At 44.8% G+C, this 25040-nt stretch overlaps 1 protein-coding gene across 1 annotated transcript in view; it reads left to right on the plus strand.

Moving 5' to 3' along the window:
* Positions 1 to 25040, plus strand: part of ADCY5 (adenylate cyclase 5) — a 307462-nt gene that overhangs the window by 165106 nt on the left and 117316 nt on the right. The window contains exons 2-3 of the mRNA XM_019480224.2: positions 5638 to 5787; positions 16609 to 16730. Coding sequence (XP_019335769.2) covers positions 5638 to 5787; positions 16609 to 16730 — 272 coding nt within the window. The remainder of the gene's footprint in view (positions 1 to 5637; positions 5788 to 16608; positions 16731 to 25040) is intronic.

Raw genomic sequence — 25040 nt, forward strand, 5'->3', positions numbered from 1 at the left:
CAGCCATAAATAATCAAATCATCTTGTCGATTCACCACTCAGACACCATACGATGTAATCTAGAAACTCTCTTGTCCTGTCTGCTTTTAGGCACACTGCTACACTGATAATCAATTTAATAATACATTTCCCATGGAATGAGTTTTTTGAGATCTGGGAAGCACTGAACTCCGGAAAGGAGGAATGTGTAATTTGCTGTTTGTAGTACATTATGCTTTACATGTGCAGGGAATTAGAAAGCTATGCACTGAGCTTGCCTTCTTGTTTCAAAGCATGCCAAGCCAGTTGAAGCCCCAGATTTAGGCTTGGTGTGTTTTTGTTTTTTAAATTGGATTTGACCAAACCTAATACAACGGGAATTCAAATGATGAATGGGTTTGGGTTGGGGGTCATAAAATGGTGGTTAGAAAAAAGGAAACTCTCCATTACACCGTTGCAAAAGCAAAAAACATCCTGTCTAGTTACAGTTTTGTAGGAGACTGACTTTAAAAATGTAACAGGTGAGTCAAAAAAATTTAACCCACCTTTCATCTCCCCCACCACCTAAAAAAACAAAAACAAAAAAAAAAGTGAGGGGTGGGGGGAAAACCCTCTCCTAACTTTAGTAGTGTTACTGTTGTGAGAGGCACAGGTAAGAAACTAATAAAATAATCTTGACAATATCCCTCTTAAACATATTGCTCTCTTAATTATATATAGAATAGCATCTGGTGTTTGAATAATCCAATAGAAATGCAGTAGAGAAAGCAGCCTATTGATTGAAGCTGATATTTTATTCTGCTTATGCTCGTTCCACAAGGCTTTCCCCGGACCCCCTGAGCCACCAGGCTGCTTCCAGACATTTATGAAATGTCGGGCTAGATTGAGCTTGAGATTTTGTTTTATAACCTCAAAGTTTCAGGATCTTTAAACAGATGGAGCAGAAATGTTTCCATTTTTTTTCCTTATCTCCCCAAGGAAACATTAGAAACCAATATTTTCCTGCAATATTTTTAATACAAACATCCCACTTGTGATCACGAATGAAAATCAAGGTGAAAACAATCAGAAACCGCCTACTCTAGTTTTCTTGTCCAAACTAAGAGTGAGCCTTTAATTTGAAGTGGGGGAGGTAGGTGCTTTTGAAAGCCCCATGAGGTCTCTGTTGTTGAGCTCCTCTTCAGAATCTAGCTCTTAGGTTTTTTTTTCTCCCCCAGGAAATCGGGGTAATAGTATTTCTCTTCCATACTGGATTTTGCTAGGATAAATACCTTAAATTGTGAGCTGCTCAAATGCTGCAAGAATGGGAGCCAGATAAACATCACATCTAGAAATAATATGCAAGTGACCCAGTCTCTTCTAACCTAGCCGTTTCCCAGCTCGGAGGGGAAGGAATGCTCACGGGCTACTGTTTGCATGGACAAGGGAGAGAAACCAACCCCAAAATAGATCTCTGCATTTTCCCATTGCCTTGAACATTTTTGCAAGAACAGATTGCCTGAAATAGCTGCCATAATACATTTTTAGTTTTCAGGCTATGGAGCTGAGGGAACCAGTTTTAATATCTACATCATCTCCTCCTTCCTCCTGGGACTGGAGCTGGTTACCATAGCAAAACTGCAAGGAAACTGATAAGCGTGTAGTACCATTTGGCAAACAGGATATAAATTCATTTTATTAAGCAGACAAAGAGCCGTGGAAAAATTAATGAGATAGAAAATCTTTAATTTTGTTGTTTTTTAAGACACCTGTGAACAAAGTGATTTTAATCAAATCCTGAATAAAGTACCAACATACTCTTTCTGCCCACACAGTATTTCCCACGTTACTTTATGAGCAACTGATGAACTGGGAGACCCAAGAGAAATGCTTCTGAAGTAAAGTGCAGATTGTTTCTTTGAGCAGCAGGAGACTAAGCATCCAGCCTTTGCAGAGCTTTGGTATTTTAAATGTTAGGTTGTAGTTGTGTCTCCTTTATGTAAGGTGCCATAGCATGGGAGATAATTGGTGGGGTGGTAGCATTGCTGAGAAGGATCAGGGGGGTTTGGTGGACCACAGACTCCACATGAGTCAGTGTGATGCATGCAGCTGCAAAAAAACCCCAAATCCCTTTGTACAGGAGATTGGACCAGATAACCATTGAGGTCCCTTCCTATCCCATACTTCTAGGATGACAGAGTTTTTATGAGCTTTCATTTAGCTGAACAAATACTGGCCTGCAGCCTCCTTTTGTTTTTTCTGCATCCTGAAGTGTGAACTTCAATGACTAATTGATAAGACAGGCTCAGAAGTCCTATAGGTTTGTCCAAAATGAGGTCCAGTGGGTGCTCAGCACCTCAAAATTCATCATTTCTTTTTATATATCATATCTACTTTGATTCTTGAATTGAGCTGATTATGCTGGTCACTGTATCCGTGATTAGGATTAGATGCTATGGACAAGGCAGCTGTGCTCCTTATGGCACTCAGGTTGCAATGATATCTATGCAAGTGGGCCCAAATAACTTCTGTGGGACTCTTTATTGGCAGGACTGAGGTTTTCCTCTTCACTGTGCAATGGGTAGACTCCTGTTGTATTCTCTGAACAGGCCTTAGCTGCACGTTGAGTCTGCTGCTTTCGGAGGTGTAAATTTATTGACCACAGGAGATTTTACTCTGCGTTTGCAGTAGTGTAGATGCAAACAGAATTAATGCCCCTCTAGAAGATGAACTGCATGGCACGTACTTGTCTGTGGGGTTCTGTCACCTTTTACTGTTGCTCAGATTGTGGTACGCATACTGGATTTCTGCAGTGTTGTATGATCTTGCATATGTAAAAGTCACTGCATTGCTAAGGGTCTGTGGGAACTAAGGGTTTGTTGATACCAGAGGTGGCCGACCCATGACAGATGCTACAAGTGGTGCACAGCAGACTGGGGAGGGGGCAGGCAGCACAGTGGCAGATAGGCTAGAGAACAGAAATCAGAGTATTAGATCAGGAAACATAATCAGATCAGGACCCAGAAAGCAGAGCAACAGTGCAGGGAGCAGAAAGCTGAGCAGTAGATCATGCGTAGGGGAAGGGGATCGGTGGCACTCGGGGAGGGTGAAGGGCTACTTTGTGGCATGCCTGCCAAAAAGGTTGGCCCCCAGTGGTTTGTATTATGGTGCACAGTGTTAACAGCACAGCTTAGAAAATACGCCCTGTTCGGTCAGTCAGGGCTTATCCGCATATTTGATTTGAGGTGTGTGCCCAGCACTGCTTTGCCTCAAGCTAGTTAGTGCTACTCGAATGATAGCTACATAACTACTACTTTTATTTAAATTGGGAACCACGCACTGAGAGATGATATGTGGGCAGGGAGGGTGCATCTTCATAATGGTGCTCCTGAACATGTTTCAGTGCATTGTAGAAATGTCCCACGTCTCTTATAGTACTGCACGTTTAAAATGCTGTTTATAGTATCGTTCTTGTTCTCTGAGGTTTAATCAAATTACATAATCTTTTTAGGAGCAACTGGGGAAAAAATAAGATCTTGTCCTTTCTTTGGATCAAATACTAGCAAGTTCAAGGGAAGCAATATAACTGTACCATAACTGGTCCTCAGAGACTATATTTCTGCCATAAGTTGGGAGCTCCTCAATTAGAAATGATAGAGGAAGACCTGGTTGTTTTTGCTGATTCTGGGATAACTTTGAACAACCATTGTGATTTGGTCATACAAAAAGTTTTGTGCAATCTTTCAGGGATGTGTTTGGTAGCCATGTTGGTCTAAGACAAAAAGAAATACAAAAAATGAATGTATTGGACAATGTGGAGATTAGGAAATATTAACACTTGGTACAAGGCACTGAGAGACCTCCTCTGGAATACGTTGTACAATATTAGCTATCCATGCTCAAGAAAAATGAGTTAGAATTGGAACAGGTGTGGAAAGTGATTAATTAAAGGAATGGACAGCTTATTTTACAAGAGGAGTCTAAGACAGGGGCTTGTTCACCAAAATGAAGGCTAAGCAGGGGGCCGCTGTATCTCTAACTACATCATGGAGATAGAAGTTAGAGATGGAGAAAAGTTATTTATACTAACATTGCCTTTTTGGCTTTTGTACAAATGGGTCTGAACTGGATATGAATAAAGTAATTTGGCTGGAAATTAAGAGGATTTAACCATCAGAAGAGTGGGGTTCTTCCTGGGAGGAGGACAGGCACAAAACCTCATCACATTTAGAAAGCAGCTCTATCAGTTTATGCAAGTAATTCTGTATGATGTGGTCGTCCTCACTGGCACAAAGCTGGATTTGATGACCCAAGAGATTCCTTAGAGGCCTGTGTTCACTCTTTCTGGCTGTAGACATTGCACAGGTAGTACGCTTGCTTTGAGAGTAGGTGTGTTGCCATCTTATGGCTAGCTGGCAAGGAGGATAAAGCCTACCACTCCCAAGACTGCTGGTCTTTAGCTGAAGAGCTTATAGGGACTTGGACCCAAAAGACCAAGACTCCCATCCCCAGGATGGGGGGCAAGGTTATTCATTAAGTAGTTCCCTGCAGTCTACATGTAAATTCTACATGTTTTAATATGTAAAGCATCCCTTAGTACTTGTTCATGTCACAGTATAACATCTCAAAAAAGATCGCTCTGTGTTGGGGTTGGATTCACCAGTCTGAGCACTCAGCTCTCACTGCTGGTTCCTGAGGTTGACATCCACCACTTGTACCAGAATCTGTCTCTATCTTCAGGGTGATACAGGTGATATTACTTTGGAAAGTTTGCTCTCAACTGTTTTATAAAAGCAAAAAGAGCTGTACTCCAAATGTTCATGCCTACAAGATACAAGTCCACTATTTTTCCTTAGAATTGGTGGCTGTATCCAAACAAGTGTAGCTCACAGCTGTCTTGAGGATGCAAAAGTACACTTTTACTTCTGTAAAAAGCTAGTGCTTTTGTATGGTAACTAGTAGAACTCCTCTGAGAAATTACCAAACTTCAACAAAGTTCAGTTTTTAAAGTTCAAGAAAAACCCTCCACTTTTTTTTTTTGTAGGGGGGGAAGGAGGGAATTAAATTAGTTTGTTTTCAGACCAACAGAATATATGTAATCCTTTTATTAGAAAATGTCATCAACAAAGCCATTTGTCTCTTCAGTGAAAATCCTATTCATCATTCAACATCTGTTTAAAACCTAAAGTCGGATAAAGGCAATCTCAGTTTTTGTAAGCAACTGATGTACAAAGTTAGCCCCTTTAAAATAGTTGCAGTATTGCAGTGTAAGAGTTAATGCATCCTTCTATATATTTTTCATAGCACACATGCAAGTATATACAATGGTAGGAAGTATACTTTCCATCAGATTTGTCTTCATAATTCTGGCTAGGTCAGATTATATTGAAGCCTTTTTATAAATCACTGCCACCATAGCTTCAAGACACCGGATTACTACTAACAGAAGGAAAATGCCTATGTCCATATCTGAGGCAGTAAACCATCTAAGGTAGTGCATTTGAGGGGAGGTTTATGAGTTTATTACTTCTAAGAGCAGAGAAGTAAAATGCACTGAAATTAAGGACACTAGGTTTGTGTTGGATGTGGAATAATTCAAGTGCCATGCCAAGCTTTGACTAGTTCTTTGATTGGAGATGGCAGGTTTCCAAAATGTAACTGCACGTTTCTCTCTTGCAGCTTGTCTCCAATGTTCTCATCTTCTCCTGCACAAACATCGTAGGTGTGTGCACCCATTACCCAGCAGAGGTGTCCCAAAGGCAAGCCTTCCAGGAGACCAGAGAGTGCATACAGGCCAGGTTGCATTCTCAGAGGGAGAACCAGCAGCAGGTAAGAAAGGGATGGCGACTTGTGATTGTAACTGCCGACTGGGGTAAATCAATTTGAGATGTGTTCCTTCAGCGCTGGGTACCAGCTGAGAGGTATGGCAGGGCGGGAAATGTGGAGATGTGGAAAAGGGCTCTGGGGAAGCTTTGTGCTCAGCTATGCTTAATAATATGCCCGGGGAAGCTAACGGCATCCCACTGTTTGTGCTCCACAGAGGAAATGCATTGCTTGCACAGAAGCTGTGTATGCTCTGTACTGCACTGGCGCAGTCCCAGCTAAGCTGTACGCTAAGCGGTTATGGGACACGTGGGCCTGGTGCCGGCCTTCTCACTGCTGAGCACAAATTGCACTGTGTTTTCAGCACAGCTGGTGGTAGTTGGGTCTCTAAAGAGGTTTTCGTGTCAGTGTCTAATATTCCTGTGTGCTTGTACTCCATTGGGCACGTACCTGATGAATGCCACCATATACAGTTCAGCTAAAGCCTCTTTATATTGTTTTTATTTAATTCATCAGCCACTTTATCCTGTGTATTATTGTTTGCTCTAAAAAGGCCTAACTGCCAGCAGCCCAAAGGCAGCGAGCACATCCTCCCTCCTTCGTTCTTTGGTCTTCATGCAATATGAGTCTCTTGTGCCCTGATAATTAGAGAGGGAAAGACCTTTAGAGTCGACGAGGTTCTCTTGCTAATATAGGATGATGCCCTGCAGTAAATTTCAAGCGCTCTGTGCAATCCAGTTTTAAATGACTTCCAGAAAGGGCCTTCTGTGGCATCCATGAGAAGTACCTTGGAGCCTTGATTTGTGAGTCTGGGGAAGAATGAATCAGTGGAAATGGATTTTTCTCCCTGGTTAGTGCAACTGAATCTATCCTTCTGTTTTGGTGTCTGTGTCCTCATCCGCAGATGAGGTTGTGTCTTATTCAGTATTTTTGCCAATATGGGCAGTGCTTAACCCATGAAAGAACCTGTGTATATGTGTGTATATGCATACTTTTATTCATTTTGATTTCTGATATGTAAAAATCTACTTATTTTCAATCTGTAAGCATGTTTCATATAAACTAAAAATACAGTTTCAGTGGGCATGTCTACATGTACAATTAATGTGAAGCAATAAACTCTGGAGCTTATTGCCCTGGAGTTTATTGCTCCCGGATGCACCATTTGAACAGGCACTTGGGACCGCAGCACATTGAGCTGGGTTGGAGCAGCCCTGGCTGGCAGGGGACCCAGGGATTACCCTGCCAGCCCAGGGCTGCTTACCCTTGGCTCAGCATGCTGTGGAGTGGCTGGCTGGGGCATGACGATGCTTCAGCGCGGGGCTAGCCAGCAGAGTTAGCCAGCCCCTACAGTGAAGTACCCTTGTGTCCCAGCCAGCCAGTAGAGCTGTGTGAAACGGCACCGTTCTGTTTTGACTTGAGTTTTGAAGTTTTGACGGAACAGCATTTCGTTTTTCATTTCATTTTGATTCGAAACAGCTGTTCCATTTTGCTTCTTCGAAACAGTGAGCCTGTTTTGATGCTGTTTTGACGTTTCGCCCATTTGCTATAATGGGGAAGCTTGAAACAGCTTCTCTCATCTGGCAGGCAGATGGGGGCCCGCAACCCCAGGAGGGCTGCGGGGGCTGTGCCAGTCCTCCTGGGGCTGCGGGCCCCCGATCTGCCTGTCAGATGAGGGAGGGAAGCCGGGTGCTGATGCCTGGGACTGGAGAGCTGGGGAAGAGAACTGAACCCAATCGCTCAGTTCCCCTCCCCAGTGCTATAATCGGGTCGGGTTAGATCAGGCTGGGGATGGTGCTATGATTGGGTTACTACAATGTCCCTGATTCCTGGAGTTCAGCTTGGAATCCAGCTGGGCTGAGTTCTTCTTCTTCTTCTGTAAGTTAAGACAGAAGTTAATTTTATGCCAGTCATTTAAAAAGTCTCTTGCCAGTTCTACCACAGCTTTGGTCTCCTGATCATGTTGCTATGCTGTGAACATGTAATCCAGCCTTCTGACCACATGCACACAAGAGTGTCACAGGTTACTACAATGTCCCTGATTCCTGGAGTTCAATTTGGAACCCAGCTGGGCTGAGTTCCCCTCCCCAGCCCGATCCATCGGTAGCAGTTGGGGAGGGGAACTCAGCCCAGCTGGGCTGAATTTCTTTACCCAGCCCCATCTAGCGCTGGGGATGGGAACTCAGCTCAGCTGGGCTGAGTTCCTTTCCCCAGCCCAGTTGTAGGGCTGGGGAGGGGAACTGAGCAATTGGGCTCAGTTCCCTTCCCCAGCTCGATTGCAGCGCTGGGGAGGGGAACTGAGCCTGGGATCAGTTCCCATCCCCTGCGCTGTGATCGGCTTCCCACAGCCCAGCTGCAGGAGGCAGGGAGAGCAAGGGCTGCACTCCCAGCTGAGCCACATGGGGCTGTGGAGCTGCTAGGAGTACAGCCCTGGTTCTCCCCTGTCTCCCACCACCTGGCTGCTGGCTGCTTCAAAACTCGAAATGTTTCAACTAGCTTCTTTTTGTTTCGAGGCTGTTTAGAATCCCTTTGTTTCAGTTTGATTTCACTGTTTTGAGCTTGAAATGAGTCAAAACAGTGTCAAATTGAAACAGCCAGCAAAATTTTGAACAGCCCTACCAGCCAGAGCAGCATCTACATGTGCACTGCTGCGAAGTAAAAAAACTCTGCTGCAAGATAGTACCTGTACAAATACTTGTACTATTCAGCTGTGGAGTTAATTAGCTTGCACCAGCCTAATAGGGGCACATGTGTAAACGCATGACATTTTACTGCAGAGCTAATTAGTCTACTCTGCAGTAAACGTCTTGTGTAGATGCACGCAGTGAAGTGGAACCTGCAGCCTGTTCTCCTGCCTAAACCCAAAATTAACAGGTGAAAAAATCAACGCAAGCATTACGTCCACCTCTCTCAAATGCCACATACCAGCCAATTTGTTCCTCCCTTCCCCAAAATCTTGTCCAACAGATGGGTTTTACGGACTGTCTTGAAGGGTTATGCTGCTTCAGACTGGATCGGTTTCAAAGATGAGGGGCTGCAGAGTGGGTTTGATTTAAATCAAATTGATTTCAATCACGATTTAAATCACTGGTCAGAAAGCCTTGATGTAATCGTTGTTTTCTACAAAAAGTGCATTCTTGCTGTTTGATATAACCTTCATACATATTATTCACAACTCAAAGATAGATGTAGGTTTCATTATTAGAAGGTACAAACTATACATTTTAAAGTAGTGATTTATTTTTCTATTTTTTCAGATTTAATTTTGTAGCTACATCAGAAAACTGAATTACGGCTTGATTATTTTATTTACCAAAGCTGATTGAAACAGATACTTGTGAAGTCATTGGGACATGAACTAAGCCTGCCACCATGATAGGTCTTTCCTTCTACCATGCCATTTCCTCATTAGATCTCAGATCAGCGAAGAGGCTGCACTTAGAAACGTATCCCTCAAGACTTCAGTATTTTGCACAAAGTGTTTCTCTCTTGTTTCTACTGCCCCTCCTCCCTCCTTGCCTTTGTCTCCAGACTCCCCATCCTTGCCCAGGTCTACTCCACCCCAACCATCCTCTATTCCAGGGGTCAGCAGCGTTGTTGGGCTGAGCGCCAAAAACCCCCACAGCCTGGACTTGAAAGATGTTGGCATGCCAGGGGCAGATGGCGGAGGAGCCGCAAGGAGCCCAGTCCTTGCCATGGCAGCACAGCCCCTGCCCCTTCCCTGCCATGCTCCCTGAAGTGTGTGTTCAGTGACTGCCAGCAATGAGCCAGGCCAGGGCTCTAGACCCCTGTCTGCTCTAGGCAGGCCCCAGCTGCTCACCACGAGTCCAGGCTGCTCACACACGAGTCCAGGTGCACCACAGTATACTGTGACCTAGCCAGAATTATGAAGACAAATCTGATGGAAAGTATACTTCCTACCATTGTATATACACGAGTCCAGGTGCACCACAGTCCAGAGCCCTGGCCTAGTTCATTGCTGGCAGTAGCTGCACACACGCCTTAGGAAGCATGGCAGGGAAGGGGCTGGGGGAATCTCAACACACCTCAACTAACCTGGAGCTTCCACCCACCCCGCTCTTGGCCCTCGCACCCTAATACTCTGTAATGCCACTTCAGTGACCCAGGTGCACCTCCCAAGCTGTGCATGTGGCAAGGGCAAGCCCTGAGGCACAGAGATGGTACAGTACTGAGCTCACCCAGGCAGTTCAGTTGAGAGTCCTAGATGATCTCCATCCTAGATTTCTGAACAAGTTGGCACATGAATGTGCAACTCTGGTTGCAATGCTTTTAAATGAATCTGTCAAGTTGGGGATTGTACCCTATAACTAGGCACTGGCAAGCTGGTGCTAGACCAGTTTATGAAAGAACGGCATGATCCCTGTAATAGCAGGGGACCTGGCTTTGATGACCCAGAAGTCCCTTCCAGGCCCACGTTCCTGAAGGAGAACTGGCAGTGCCCATGTCCTGTGTTTGGCCAGAGGGCTTGGGTTCCCAATGCTGTCAATCAGCACTTTTGACAGGCAGTAAAAAAGTGGTATGCTCTTTAGTTTATTGCTCGCCTAAACAGGAGTCAGTGCAGCACAGATTCATAGATGTTAGGATCAGAAGGGACCTCAGTAGGCCATCTAGTTCGACCCCCTGGCCTGGGCAGGAAAGAGCGCTGGCCCCAGATGACCCCAGCCAGGTGCTTGTCCAGTCTTCTCTTGAACGCCCCCAGGGTAGGGGAGAGCACCACCTCCCCTGGAAGCCCGTTCCAGATTCTGGCAGCCCTTGCTGTGAAGAAGTTGTTTCTAAAGTCCAGCCTAAATCTGCTCTCCATCAATTTGTGGCTGTTGTTCCTGGTTACTCCAGAGGGTGCCCTAGTAAATAGAGCTTCTCCTATTCCCTGCTTCCTTCCCCTGATGAATTTATAGGCAACCACAAGATCACTTCTCAGTCTTCTCTTGCGAAGGCTGAAGAGATCCAAGTCCCTCAGTCTCTCCTTGTAGGGCCTTGCCTGCAGGCCTCTGACCACACACGTGGCCTCCTCTGAACCCTCTCACGATTCTCTGCATCCCTCTTGAAGTGCAGTGCCCAAAACTGGATGCAGTAGTCCAATTGTGGCCTGACCAGTGCTGCATAGAGGGGGAACATCACCTCCCTGGACCTGTTCATCATGCGCCTGCTAGTGCACGCTGAAGTCCGGTTAGCCTTGTTGATCACTTCGTCACATTGACAACTCATGTTCATCTTGGAGTCAACAGTGACTCCAAGATCCCTTTCCACTGCTGTGCTGCTGAGAAGGTCACCCCCCCACCTGGAAGTGTGCTGGGGGCTCTTTTTCCCCAGGTGCAGCACTTTACGCTTGTCTTTGTTGAACTGCATCCTATTTCGTTCTGCTCATTTTCCCAGCCTGTCCAGCTCTGCCTGGATCCGTTCCCTACCCTCTGGTGTGTTCACTTTGCCTCATAATTTGGTATCATCTGCAGACTTGGACAGGGTGCTCTCCACACCCTCGTCCAAGTCACCGACGAAGACATTGAACAGCATTGGTGCAAGGGCCGAGCCCTGGAGGACTCCACTGCCCACATCTTTCCAGGTCGATATCGACCCGCCCACCACCACTCTCTGGGGGCGACCCCTAAGCCAATTTGCCACCACCTGACCGTGTAATCATCTGCATCACCGCCTCTCAGGTTATTTACAAGAACAGAATGAGATTCTCTATCGAAGGCCTTCTTACAGTCTAGGTAGATGACATCTACCACGACTCCTGCGTCTAAGCATTTTGTGACCCGGTCATAAAAAGAAACAAGGTTAGTCGGGCAGGATCTACCTGCAATGAACCCTTTTTCCTTTCAGCATTATTTCCCCTGCTGAGCTCCCACAAATGTGATCCTTAAGGAATTTTTCCAGAGTTTTCCCAAGGATGGAGGTGAGACTAACTGACCTATCGTTTCCCAGTTCCTCCCTCCTCCTGTTCTTGAAAATAGGGACCGCACTGGCCCTTTTCCAGCCCTCTGGGACCCGACCGGAGCACCATGAGTGATCGAACAGCCATGCCAGTGGATCTGCTATGACACCGGCCAAGTCCTGCAGCACCCTTGGATGACGTTCATCCGGGCCCGCTGATTTGAACACATCCAGCCCCTCCAAGTGCCCCTTCACTAAATGTGCACTAACAGAACCTTTTTTTCTAAAGAAGTTGCATGAAAATGTTGTCTCATATCATATATAATTAGAAGTTATAATCTCTATTCCTTAAAGATCTCTATCTTTAAGCATTAACATACCTTAAATTAAAACCATCTTTATATAGGTTTTGTGTGTTGTTGTTTTTTAAAGCATCTTAATAAAAAAAAACCCAATTAAAATCTGATTTAAATTAAAAACTCTGATTTTTAAATTTTTTTAAAATAGCTGATTTTTATCCACCTTGGGTAGGGCTGCACAATCAGTGCCCCACCATCAGTTCCCTCCTCCCCTGTTAACCAAAGGAGATTCCAGCTCGCTCTTCTCGATTGATGGCAACTATGCTGATGTTGCACACAGAAAGTCTCGTGAGTAGATAGGTTTCAAGCTATATCAAGGTTTCTAGGTCCAAAGCAATTGCTTAAGCTCTGCTCAGAAGCCTGCTTGGATTCTTGATGTGAGGAGCTCCCCCCAAGATACCTTGCATTGCAAAATTTGCTACCATATTTTGCACCAGCTCTAATTTCTAAGTTCCTTTGAAATGCGCCCCAGTGATTGCAATCGCTTGTCTTCACATGCCAAAGACTTGATTTATGAGAGCTGAATCTGCCTCTGGAGAAAACCTGTCTCCAGGGTAGGAAAGAGCCATATGGGCAAAGTGCTGCTATGTGCCTGTCTCGCAGCATTTTCCAACTATTTAGTTGGTCTAATAAAAGATATCACATTTACCCAAAGAACCTAGCAGCATCTGGGGATTTGATGACACTCCCACAGGGTAATCTCCTGTACTAATGGCAGGCAAACCATTTCAGTCAAAGGAGCTCATATTTTCCTTCAGTGCATCTTCCACCTGCAGCACCTCAGGCTTATTGAACCAGTCAGCTGGGAGGTAATCTGAATTGCCCAGGCCAGAATACAGATTTCTAGTGATTTCACTGCATCGTAGCTGAGATGATCCTCACTGGCACAGAAGAAAGAGCTCTGAGCTGAAGCACAACCTCCAAGGAGACGTGTTTTCTAAGGAGGCTGGAAGTCGAGACTGGGATTCGACTCCCAGCACCGCTCTTCTTTCTACTCTGAAGTTATTCCCTCTCTGCATGCTTCAGTCCCCCTCTTGAGAAAACAGGTCTAATTTATTACTTCATTAATTTCCATCTCACTAGTATATTCCCAGGTTTAACATTTAAAAATTGAAGTCTTCTGAGGCCCTCGTGGGGAAACAGCAGGATTACTATTTAACACTCCTAGCTTGTGTACAGGTACATGAACGCGTGTGTAGAAAACCTTCCTTGTGACTAACATATCAAACTGAGAAGAAACCGTTTTAGTTGCATCTTTATCTACGTATTCTTGCACGAGGCAAGGAGTTTCCCCTTATTTCTCTCTCTCTTCTCCCGTTGGACAGATGCCAATGTAACGTACCTGTATTGTGGCCAGACCACTCTTCTGGTCTATAAGGTTTTGATGAAAGTTGTATCATTTTGTGCCGTGTCTCTGCAAAATGGAAACTCTGTTTTGGCTGAGATTGTAACTGCATTGCCATGTATCACGTGGGATACCCGGATGCAACACAGATTGTTGCTTTACTGAGGTACTTTGTTATATGCCACGTAATGTGACAGTACGCTTTTTTGCCTGTATAGGTATTTTTTCCAGTCAGTTGTCTTTTTTCATAAAAGCAGATTGTAGTTGAGGAAGTAACCCAATCATTCATAGCTGCTTGCTCCTGCCCTCCCCCAACTTTTTTCCCAACTGAGAACCTCAAAACATTTTACAGTCAAAGGATTTAGCTTGGCAGAGCTCCTCTGAAATAGGGCATGATTATTATTTTCCTTTACAGATGGGTAAGTTAAGACAGAAGTTAATTTTATGTCGGTCATTTAAAAAGTCTCTTGCTAGTTCTACCACAGCTTTGGTCTCCTGATCATGTTGCACGTAATCCAACCACCTGACCATGTGCGCACAAGAGTGTCACAGGTTACTACAGCGTCCCTGATGCCTGGAGTTCAACTTGGATCCAAGTTGATCTGATCTCACTAAGGGAAGCAAAGGCATCCTTCCCCAGCCACACAGTCACAATCATAAACTGGTATAAATGAAGGACCATAATCGTATGCAGCAGCTCATTAATTCCTATATAGGAGAAGCAGCTTCTGCATGTCTGTGGATAACAGTTACAATAAGTATTCAAATAGCAACTGTGTAGGCATGTGCCTTGGTTATTCCCGTAAACGTACGTTGTGCTTCAGTGTTTGTGAAATGTGCTAGTGTCTGACAGAAGCATAAGAATAAGTGTGTAAATAGCTACAATTTTTTTATTGGCTTCACAGTGCTAATGGACTGATGATAAGCATTTCTTTTGTCATGTATTTTGAAGGACAACCATCTCCTGTCACAGCTGCTGCAGTTCTGAGCTCAAGATGTTCTTGAAGCTGACACATCATGTTCCACTTTGTTGCTCCATATGCAGGGCTGGAGATGAGAATCAAGCCCTTTGAAACGCACATAAAAGGAAGCAAGTCAACCCTGTGTAATTTTAACAGGCTGCAAATCTTTCTATAGTGGGTGCATCACATGCACTATTTTCCAGAAACTAGTTTTCATCTCATAGTTTATCCTGTGCGTAGAGAAAAGCGAGCGAGCAACTTTGTGACAAAAATAGGAATCGGAAATCAATGTTGTATTTATAATTTGATCTATGGACAAGAGGTTGTCTAATGATGACGTGAGTAATTAGTACCAGAGCACGAACCCTCTGAGTCACGACTGCAGTCTGATCCCTAGTGTTCATTGTGGTGTTGGGAATTAATGAGCTACTGGATAAGGTTATGGTCCTTCATTTATACTAGATTGTGATTGTGACTGTGTAGCTGGGAAAGGGTTTCTCTGTTTCCCTTGGTGACATTAGCACAGACTGGGTTTTGACATCCATGCCAGAGCATGCTGCCTCTGCCTGCTGATTAAAATACACTTGCGATAATCCAACAGGATAGGTGTCCATATTTTAACCTGCTTTTTTCTAAAGAACTTAAGGAAAATTAAACACGGGGGTGGGAGAGGCAGGGGAAAAGTTTATTGTACCTGAATTCAGTAGCTAAATACAGACAGTCAAAAAGCCCAAGGCTGAATTGATTCAATCTTTGCAGGCTGGTCTAAGCTGTGTAGATTGAATCGATAAGCAAGTGAACAGACATTCAATTTTGATTCTGGAAATGCAGCCACATGCCTGCATTGGCTCAGGCCAGAAGCTGGGGGGTGCTAGAACATGCCTCCCTGCTCGGCTGGAGCAGACAACTTGGGCCAGCCAGCCCCCCGCCCTGTACCAGGGACAGGGGTTGTGGGGGAAGTGCAAAGCATCCTGGGATGTTGGGGGACCGTGAGTTAACTTGAATCTGGAGGGCATCTGGGATGGAAGTTCAATAAACCCATTTAACCTAAACCAGTTAAGTCTGCTACTACTTCCATCCAGGTTTATTTTAAACTGGTTTCACCTATTTTGAAAGCAGTTTATGTGCACGAATCTTCTGTTGTGTTACAGATCTGACCTGGTTTCCGATCACTTTTCCCAGTTTGTGTAATTTCTGCCCCAAGCCCATGAGGACAGGCACAAAACACTGCCACGTGATTGACTGCCAAGTGTAGCATGACCGAGAGCAAAGGCTTTGTGTGGTGTTTAGGAAAAGTGACCTCGCAGCCATCATTGGTCGTCAGTAACTGGAATATACAACTTTATGCACAACGACATACAAATTTATGTTAAGAAAGCCACGTTAAACCCTATTGCGATTAAATGAAGCTGCACTTCAGTTGATCAGGAAAGATGACATTTTTGGACAATGGACAAGGCCAGTCGGTCACTGAGGTACTGCCACTGTGGCTGGGTAGGAGGCTTTCCTGCACCTTGTGCAAGTGGGCCCTGATCATCACTGGGGGGGGGTTGGGTATAAAATGAATAGAAATGTGTTGTTCCACTGGTCAAATTCTCCTGCCATTTACATGGATGCAGCCCCATTGATTTTGTTGTTGCTGAGGAAAGGAACGGACTCACGTTGCTTCTGGGAACACAACTATCCTCGAATTGCCCTTTGAGTCATGAAGGGAGGCAGGACTTTGTGAACAAAGTGAAAGAGCACTAGGAAATCAGTGTAGCTGTGTACCTGAGAGAGCCCCAAGATTTATATAAAAGCATCAAAGCACAGGTTTTGGGTGAGGTGCCAGCACCTTTTGCACCTGCTCATATATTTGACCAATAATTCAACTTTCGGTTGAGCTCCACTTCGCTGGGGTTGCTGGTCTATGCCATGAAATCCTGCAACCGTAAAGGTCCCAACTGGTGTGTATGCAAGTGGGTGCTTATTGAGTCGGTGACTCTTTCATCTGGAAGAACTAACAGCTGTGGATAGTGCGTACAGTGAAGCTGGGATGCCAGTTAGTTCATTTTCTTCTGATATCATTGTCCTCTCGCTTTGTGCGTGGGACATGGCCCCAGGTGTTTTGACAGCAGAACTGGCTGGTGGTTTCTGAAGACCATGTCTTCTGCTTTTACTTATCAGTCACTGAACTGATGGCTTAATTTCTCTCAAATAAGAAGCAAAGTATGTTTGTTAACTGGGCAGCAGGTGTTTTAATTGGTTCATCTGTCTGACTCCACAGGAGCGTCTCCTGCTCTCCGTACTTCCTCGTCACGTTGCCATGGAGATGAAAGCTGACATTAACGCCAAACAGGAGGATATGATGTTTCATAAGATCTACATCCAGAAGCACGACAATGTCAGGTAAGAGCAGCAGCCTGCATCCTGCCTGGCAAAAGAAGAGAGGGCCATACCAAGCCCTGGCCCTTACTATCAAAGAAGGGGAGTGGCAGAGACGGATAATGCAAGATCAATAATGGCTAGAACATGTTGGGTTTTTTTTAAAGAGCAGCACCACCAAACACATGTGAGTTTTATTTGCGTCATGGGGAGGCAGCATCCTCTGCATCTGTGTTGCCTTCATTTTGAGAAGTTGTTTCTAAAATATCCCTCCTCCATGAACTTTTCCTAGAATCCTTCAAGTATTTTAGGAAGGAGCAGGGGAGTCATGCAGTTTTGCTTTATTAATGATTAAAAAAAAAGATCTACCAGTTGGATAATCCCATGTCATATTCCTTTGACCAGAGCTGTCCCTTGGGTAGGGTGAATCAGGGTGGCCGCCCTGGGCCCCGCGTTTTGGGGGACCTGGCAGAGCAGCCGCAGCTGCAGGGCCCTCCTGGAGCTGACAGTTCATCTCCGTGCTGCAGAAGAAGAGTCTGGCCATTCCCCCTCCGTGCACCGCCAGCTTAGCATCCACTGAAGAGCAGCTCATCCTGGGGGCACGAGATCTGCTTGGCCCTGGGCACAAATTTCATTGCTATGGCACTCCCGTGCCCTGCCTTTACAGGGGTCCCATGGCCCCACGCAGTGTTAAAGGGGCCCCGCACAGGCTGATTTGCCCCAGGCCCCGCACCCTGCTAGGGTTGGCTCTGCCTTTGACATACAGTCCTTGTATGCATATGAAACCGCAAAGTCAAATCACTCTTAAGATGATGTGAGTAGCCACGGCTGGTCTTGAAACAAGTATGGCATCAGAACCAGATCCCAGCAGCCCCTCAGCTAAGACAGCACACCAGTGTTCTTCAGCTCCCTGCTCCCACTGTTAAAGAGCCTCCTGTAAAGCAATGGGCAGTGATAAGTAGTACAAAATCAGATATACTGTGTGAGTTGCAAAGCCAGAGCCTAGGTCATTGAGCACCTTTGCTCCCATTGACTTCTAGGAGAACTGAAAGTGTTCAAAACTGCAGTCTTGGTAATTTTGTGAGCATCTTGGAGCGAAGAGGAAACATGAAGTGATAACTTGGACGATGAGAGAAAAGTGGATAGCATGGACCAGAAAACGGAGACGGGAAATTTTATCTTCCTTCTTTATAAGACAATATAATTGTTAGCTTTTTTTTTTTTGTTTTTAATGTAGCATTTAATTTTGATATTACTGACCTCTGCTGCCTTGCAGGGAGATGGGGAAGTCAGGTTTAGCTTTCGTTGAGCCAGGCTGCCTTGTGATCTGGCAGCTGTCCTCCAGTTATGGCACTGCTTAATTACGAAGAATTCTCCCGCAGCATCCCAACGAGGTAGATCCTGTTTCTGAAGTAAGACATTTTTCCCTGACCACTTATGCAGCCTCCTTTTTACTACTCCAGTATGTACTTGGTATCCAGAGGCACTTCTACTCTGAAGTTTGGTGTCCAACATCTAAAATTAAGACAGTAGGTTTATTGTACCTATAATGTCTAGAGTGTCCTCCTTTAATCCTTGTTGCTAGATAACAGTAAAAAAAAGACATTTCACATCATGAAACTTGTAAAAACCATCAAAAACCTGGTGTATTGCACATTTAAAGAAGCATAAGGTAACGAGGAAAAGGAAGCAGATTGCACTGTTATGGTGCAAAAGGTCTAATTCAAAGGCCGTTGAAATAGGCATAGGCCTTTCCATAGAATCTTGTGAGCCTTAGATCAGGCTTTTGTGTTTTTCATTTGTGACCCAATGTCGGGTGATGCTGATATGCATGATCAGCATGGATCTCGGTTTTTCTGTGATTAAAAAAAAATGCAAATTCTCTGATTAAAAACTGCAACTCCGCGATTAAAATGAAACACCATGATGGATGGATGGATAGTGGAAGCCTACCAGTGCATCAATCACTATAATAAAATAAATTCTAAATATCTATATATTTTGGTGTTTAACTTAGGGATTTTTATCATGGAAAATTGGAGCTCCCCCTGCCCCCTTAGCTCACAGAATGCAGGTCCAGGTCCCCCACTCCCAAACCACAGACTCCCAGCCCTGCTGGTGCCCCTCGCCCCCCCCACTGCCCCACGGGCAGCGTAGCTGGAGCAGAGGAGCAGAGCCTGGGGCAGGGGGGAGGGGGGGTTGTGGGCTTCCTGCTGTGGGCTTGGAGGATGGGGGGGGCAGTCACTGCCACTATGCACACTCCTGGAGGGCAGGAGGGGACCCATGCTTTCCAGATCGGGGCAGGAGTGGTACAGCTGCCTGATGCGGGCTCCTGCTCCCTGCCCTGGTGCCCTTCCTTGGGGCCTCCACAGCCCAGTGGGTGGGACCCAGTATGGCAGGGGAGAGTGAGGCTGGACGGGGAACCTCCTTGCTGCCGCGAGCCCTGTGGTGCCCTAACAAGGTGTCTCCTGCCCACCCCACAGCAGTGAGGGGCACAACCCCATGCCACTGCCCCCACTTCTGTTGGGGGGCGGTCAGGGGACACCTCGCCAGGGTGATGCAGGGCTCTCAGCGGCAAGCAGCTTCCCTGCCTGGCCCTGCTTTGCTGTGCCAGGTCCCACCCACTGGGCTGCGGAGGCCCCTAGGAAGAGCAGCAGACTGGGTAGCCCGAGCCCACAGTGGGCATCCTGCACCTGCCTCTGCCCTGTGCACAGATCTGGGGGGCAAGGGTCCCCACTGCCCCTACCCCAGGAGTGCGCGCAATGGCAGGGAGCTGCCCCCCGGGATGAGTCACCTGCAGCCCTGTCCTACTCCCTGCCAGGGCTCTGCAGTTGTGCAATCTGGCCCCGAGGCCCATGAGCTGCCCAGCTTGGCAGCAGCCCCAGTCCCAGCCCTGCCCAACTCCCTCCCTCCCTATGGGGGCCTCAATCCAGGCACCCCCCAGACTTACCTGTGGGAGCTGCTCTTCAGGCTACCTGGCGACCATGCACATGTACATGCCCATGGCGCCTCTACCTGACAGCCCTCTTCCTGCTCCCCACAGCCCCTTGTGTTTTTTTTTTTCCATTTCCCCCTTTACAGAAAACCTAGATCCCTGATGATCAGGCAGGATGTAAGATCAAATTTTCATCAGATATCAAAGGCAGCTGTTTAAGTATTTTAAAGGTAAAGGATGCAGCTTTGGAATGAAGACAGACTTTTATGGTAACTGGTAATGATTTTAAAGAGAGCTAGTCCCTCTGTAGAATAGCTGTAACATTCGCATTCTTTTCAATTTTTAAATTTATTTTCCTATTCAACTTGCCTTTTTTGGAGAAGAAGTACTTCTTCAGAGTTACTTCACTAACACACAACACAGGCAGTCCTCGACTTAAAACATTTCGAGTTACAATGTTTTGCACTTACACCACTTATCAGTTGACATCCTGTTTCGACTTTGATGTCAGTTTCAACGTTACAACTCTTGATCTGATGCGACACCACGCCAGCGAACAAGTTTGCTGCGTTGCTCATCTCCCTGGAGAGCATCTGTCCAAACTTCCTTGGACACTTCCTTTAAGAAAGCAGACGAGACTCCAGAAAAACCTGCAGCCGAGACTCCTGAGAAGACTCCAGCCAAGAGCCCTTCAAAAAGTCCAGCAAAGTCACCTCAAAGAAGTCCTTCCAAATCAATATGATTGCTATTTACAGTATAAATACATTAATGTAGCTATATTACTCATCTATAATTGATCGAGTACAAAATTCTGGGGTATTTTTTAGTGAAAACAGGGTATCGGGCCTTGGTTCAATCTCTCATTTGTAACATTGTTTCTAATGAGAAAATTGGTTCCGAGTTGCAACGTTTTGACTTACGACACAATTTGTTCCTGAAACCGCGTCTTAAGTCTGAGGACTGCTTGTATTAATAACCCTGGTAAAAAAAAAAAAAAAAATTCTTTCAGTACATAAAAGTTGGCTTAACACTGAAGGAAAGCAAATAAATAAATAAGTAAAAGCTAGTTGCCTGATACAGGAAGCGATACAGGACAATCAGATGTTGTATTGTTTAGTATTACGTGGGAAAGTCCAGTAACACTGCGATTCTTGGATTTGAAATCAAGGACATGCAATGCAAGCTAGTCTTTATGGAGATGATTATCTGTTTAGGAGGATAGTTTTATTTAAAAATTAGTTTTGATAATACAGAAGCCTTTCCTCAAATAACAGGAGACGAGATTAGATGTTCTTTCATCTTTATTTCAGTCAATCCCTATTACCCAGAGCACAGCTCTAGCTAATACCCCTAGATCTTTTCTCTTTGAGTTCAGCTCTTTTAAAGAACCAGTACAAAAATACAGTCAGGGTTAAGGGGTAATTCAGGGTAAGAAGCTTTATATTTAAATTATAAATAATTATGGTCATTACATGTTGAAATTATAAATATATAGGTGCACAGGACAGTTGTGCTGGAAGGGACCTCCCAAGGTCTTCTAGTCTAGCTTCCTGCTTCTGGCAGGCTCATCCCTGATTAAACCATCCTAGCCGAGGGTCTGTCCAACCTGCTCTTGAAAGTTTCCAAGGATGGAGATCCCACAATTTCTCTGTTCCAATGCCTGACCATCCTTATAGTCAGAAAGTCCTCCTAGTCTTTAACATAAATTTCTCTTGCTCCAATTTGAGGCCACTGCTCGTAGTCCTGTCTCCTGCAGCCAGAGAGAAGCCCATCTCCATCCTCTCTGTAATCGTCCTTTGGGTGTTTGAAGACTGGTATCAAATACCCCCTTGGTCTTTTCTTCTCCAGACTAAACAACCCCAGTACTTTCAGCCTTTCCTTGTCTCTCGGGCCCCTGACCATTTTTGTTGCCCTGTGCTGGACCATTTCCGAACTGTTCGTATCCTTCATGAAGTGCGGGGCCCAAAGCTGGGCACGGTGTTCCAGGTGAGGCCTCCCTGGTGCTGAACAGTACAGGAGAATCGCTTCCTTGATTTGCAAGTAACCTTCCTATGAATACAACCCAGATTGCTGTTGGCTTGTTTTTGCAACAAGAGCACATATATACTGGGAACAATTGTTTCATCTCTATAATCTGATAGGGATTTTCTCCAGATAAATTGTGGTTAGCAAGATGACTTTTTGATCTGAGGAGATGTAATAACATATTTTAAAATAAGATGACAATACCAGATGTAGAGGAGGTATTCTCTGGTCCTTGAATAAATGGCATCTGATTGATCACAGATAGGCTTTCCCTTCACATCCAAGCAGAAATCGGATCCAGTAGAAGTTGCCTCTCAAACCATCTATCAAGTCTTTTGATATGAGACACAGAAATCTTATTAAAGTTTCTCAGGGGTCTCTAGGCAACAAGTTTAGAACCAGAATAATAAGCAGGGAGCTGACTCAATATTCAGCTTACTCTTAGGTTTGAAGTTTATTTGTGAAGTAATTGCAGATCTTATGGCAGGTGTTAATAGAGAGATTTATAAAATAGTTCTTCCTTCCCACTATTCTTTGGACTGTATTATGAAAAATGGGTTTCAGGGCAGTTCTTCCCTCCAGCAAAATAAGCTACATTCGGTTCAGAAGGAACCTCATTCTGCTTAATAGATGCACTTTCCATGTTTCAGAGGCATTTATTTTAATCATGCCGAATGCCATTTTGCTTCAAGACGGACCGTCCCTCTGTCTATCATTTGACCTCCAGTGCAGGGTTAGAGCAAACATAGTTGCATGAAAATCCATGAAGGTACAATCCTGCACAATACTCTAATTGTTTTGTAGCTCTTGGGCGTTGGTCTTGGATATGGCAGCAATAGGCGCAAAAATTGAAATAACACTTGCAAGGTCAGAGTCCAACCAATAAACTCATGCTGCTGAATTTCAGATTTGTTTAAGATGACAAGTTGTATAAATAAATCAACAGTATTAAAGGGGCCACTGAGCTGAAAGATCTGTTAATAATGGTAAATAATTCTGAGGAATGACAAAGTAAGTAAGAGGACTGGAAAAGGAGATGCGACTTGGAAGAAATTACTCATTTCGCTCTGAGTTGGGCATGAAGCCCATTGCCTTGAATGGGTGCAGTAAAATACTTTCTTCTGGGAATTATCCGTTACTGCCATAGCTTTTTAAAGCCTATGGGTGAACCAAGAAACATATTGAAGGAAGTAGTATTCAAATCAAAGGAATACATGAATTAGCTGAGAACTAGCAGGTCTGCATTTAACTGCAGTCTGTACAGTGGTCGAGGAAAGTTGCTTGAGATTAGAAAACTCCCAGCCATCTTAACCGGGTTTCTTTTTCATTGTTATGCAGAAGATCTATGGCCTGTTTTAGGTACAGGTTATTGTGTCAAGGCAATTCAAAAATAAGTCAAGTTAGTGCAGGGGTGTTGTGCCTCCCCATTGAATGTGGCTTCCTGTTGATAGTTAATAAGCAGAAACGTTTCTTTCATACCTAATACAAGTGGGAGAGCCTTGTTTTCCTTTAGCTTTGTTTTTGCTTTGTGAGTTTTTTTTAATATTATTTTTAATGAGTGCTATGTAATGGACTCATCTAATGCTTTCCATTGCTCATTGAAATATGGCAGGCTGACTTTCTTTGTCCACTGTGTTTTGATGTATATTTTCATTTCTTACTGATTTAAAGGTTATGGTAGAACTATTGCTTCAGTATTGTGTCTGAGAGCATAAGTTCTACTGAAGCTTCCAGGGAGGATAACTCCCTGATCTGCTAATCAGGATAGGAAAAAAAAAGTGGCTTGCTGGTACTGTAAGTATGAATTGCAGCAAATTCAGCTCAGCCCTTTGCCCTGCTGAAAGCAGGTGAATTGAGCTGCCTGAAGTTAGGATTTGCAGGCCTTCTGGATGAGACTCAAATGCTTCCAGAATCCATGGCTCCATGTGCACTCATGAAGATCCTGAAAAGTGTTGTTTGTTTTTTAATCTGCTACCTCCACCCAAAAATTCTCCAAATCTCTGTTTTGCAGCCTGCTTAGTGCTAGCTGTCTACTCAGGTACTGCCTTGCATGTTTTTGCTAATGTTTGGAGAATTCTTTTTGTTGATATTTAAGGCATAATGAGCAAAATTAAGAGAATTTCAAGTGCATATTACTAGAAAACCTGCAAGCAATGTAGTTCTGCAGAGTGTGTGTGTGTGTGTGTGTATACTATATGTAGACACACATTACAATTTGTTTATGAATTCTTACTAAATGTGGGTCAGGATGTTGATATCTGAATATACGATCATCAAAGCTTTGAGGCTGTTCAGATCAAACTTTTGATTTGTCCCACTACATGAAGGAAGAAAGAAACCATTTGCTGAATTCATATTTAGACAGGGATTTCAAACATCTGGAAATTGATGGAGTATTGGGCCTGAGGTTTTAGTAGAGGCCCCATGTTTAATTTGAATTGAAAAGAAAAGTTCTTTTAACAGGAAATGAGCTTTTCCATATGATGGAAGTTACTTTTTTTTACCTGTTTTGAAGGAACCCCCACCCCTGACACCCCTTTCTACATATTTGTGATAGAGGCCTTAATGTCTTCTCCACTCCAAACTATTTTTAGTATTATTCAGAACTATGCAGATTGTCCATTTCTTCAGAAACTGCCCTTTCATGTGTTCCTCCAATTTCCTTATATGGTAGAACTTTATTACCAATGAATCATTTGTTTGGAGGAAAATGTTCTTAGTGGGCAGTATAAAAAAATAAAATAAAAACAAACCAGATCTGTACTTGTTTTCCCATAATATTTTGACTGATCTCCATTTGCAGGCTTTTAATTTGTTTGTTTGTTTGTTATATAGTTTCTGAGAGCAGAAATACAAATACAAAAAATATTTGTACAACATATATATTTTTATTTTTGCGTGTGGTGGGGTGTGTGCATGTAGCAGTGAGTGGGGCTCCCCCCAGAGGCATGCGGGTGTGGGAGAGTGTGATGCAGGGTGTGGGTGAGTATAGTTTTTGTTGGGTGTGCAGTTGTGTTGGGGAGGTTATGGTTGTGGGCTTTGTGGGGGAAGGTTTGAGGGTATGGTGGGGTGTACATGAGAGCCCCCTCCATGCACGCCCCTGACTAGTCAGCACCCACCCCCGCCCTGCAACTGCTCAAAGCCCACGTACGCTACGGCACCTCCCTGCCACCGCCAACAGCGCACAGTCCCCAGTGTACCCTGCAGGTGCTCCGTACTGCCCAGGTGTGGCGTGTCCTGCTGCCCCCTGGGCATGCAGTGGGGCTGGGGTGGCTCCTTCCAGCTGCCGTTGCTGCTGGCCCGGCCCCATGGTACCAGCAGGGACCCGAGCGCACAGCCCCAACCTGGCACACCCCACACCTGCTCCAGACTCG

The sequence above is a fragment of the Alligator mississippiensis genome, chromosome 4, assembly GCF_030867095.1.
Source record: "Alligator mississippiensis isolate rAllMis1 chromosome 4, rAllMis1, whole genome shotgun sequence".
NCBI classification, from domain to species: Eukaryota; Metazoa; Chordata; order Crocodylia; family Alligatoridae; genus Alligator; species Alligator mississippiensis.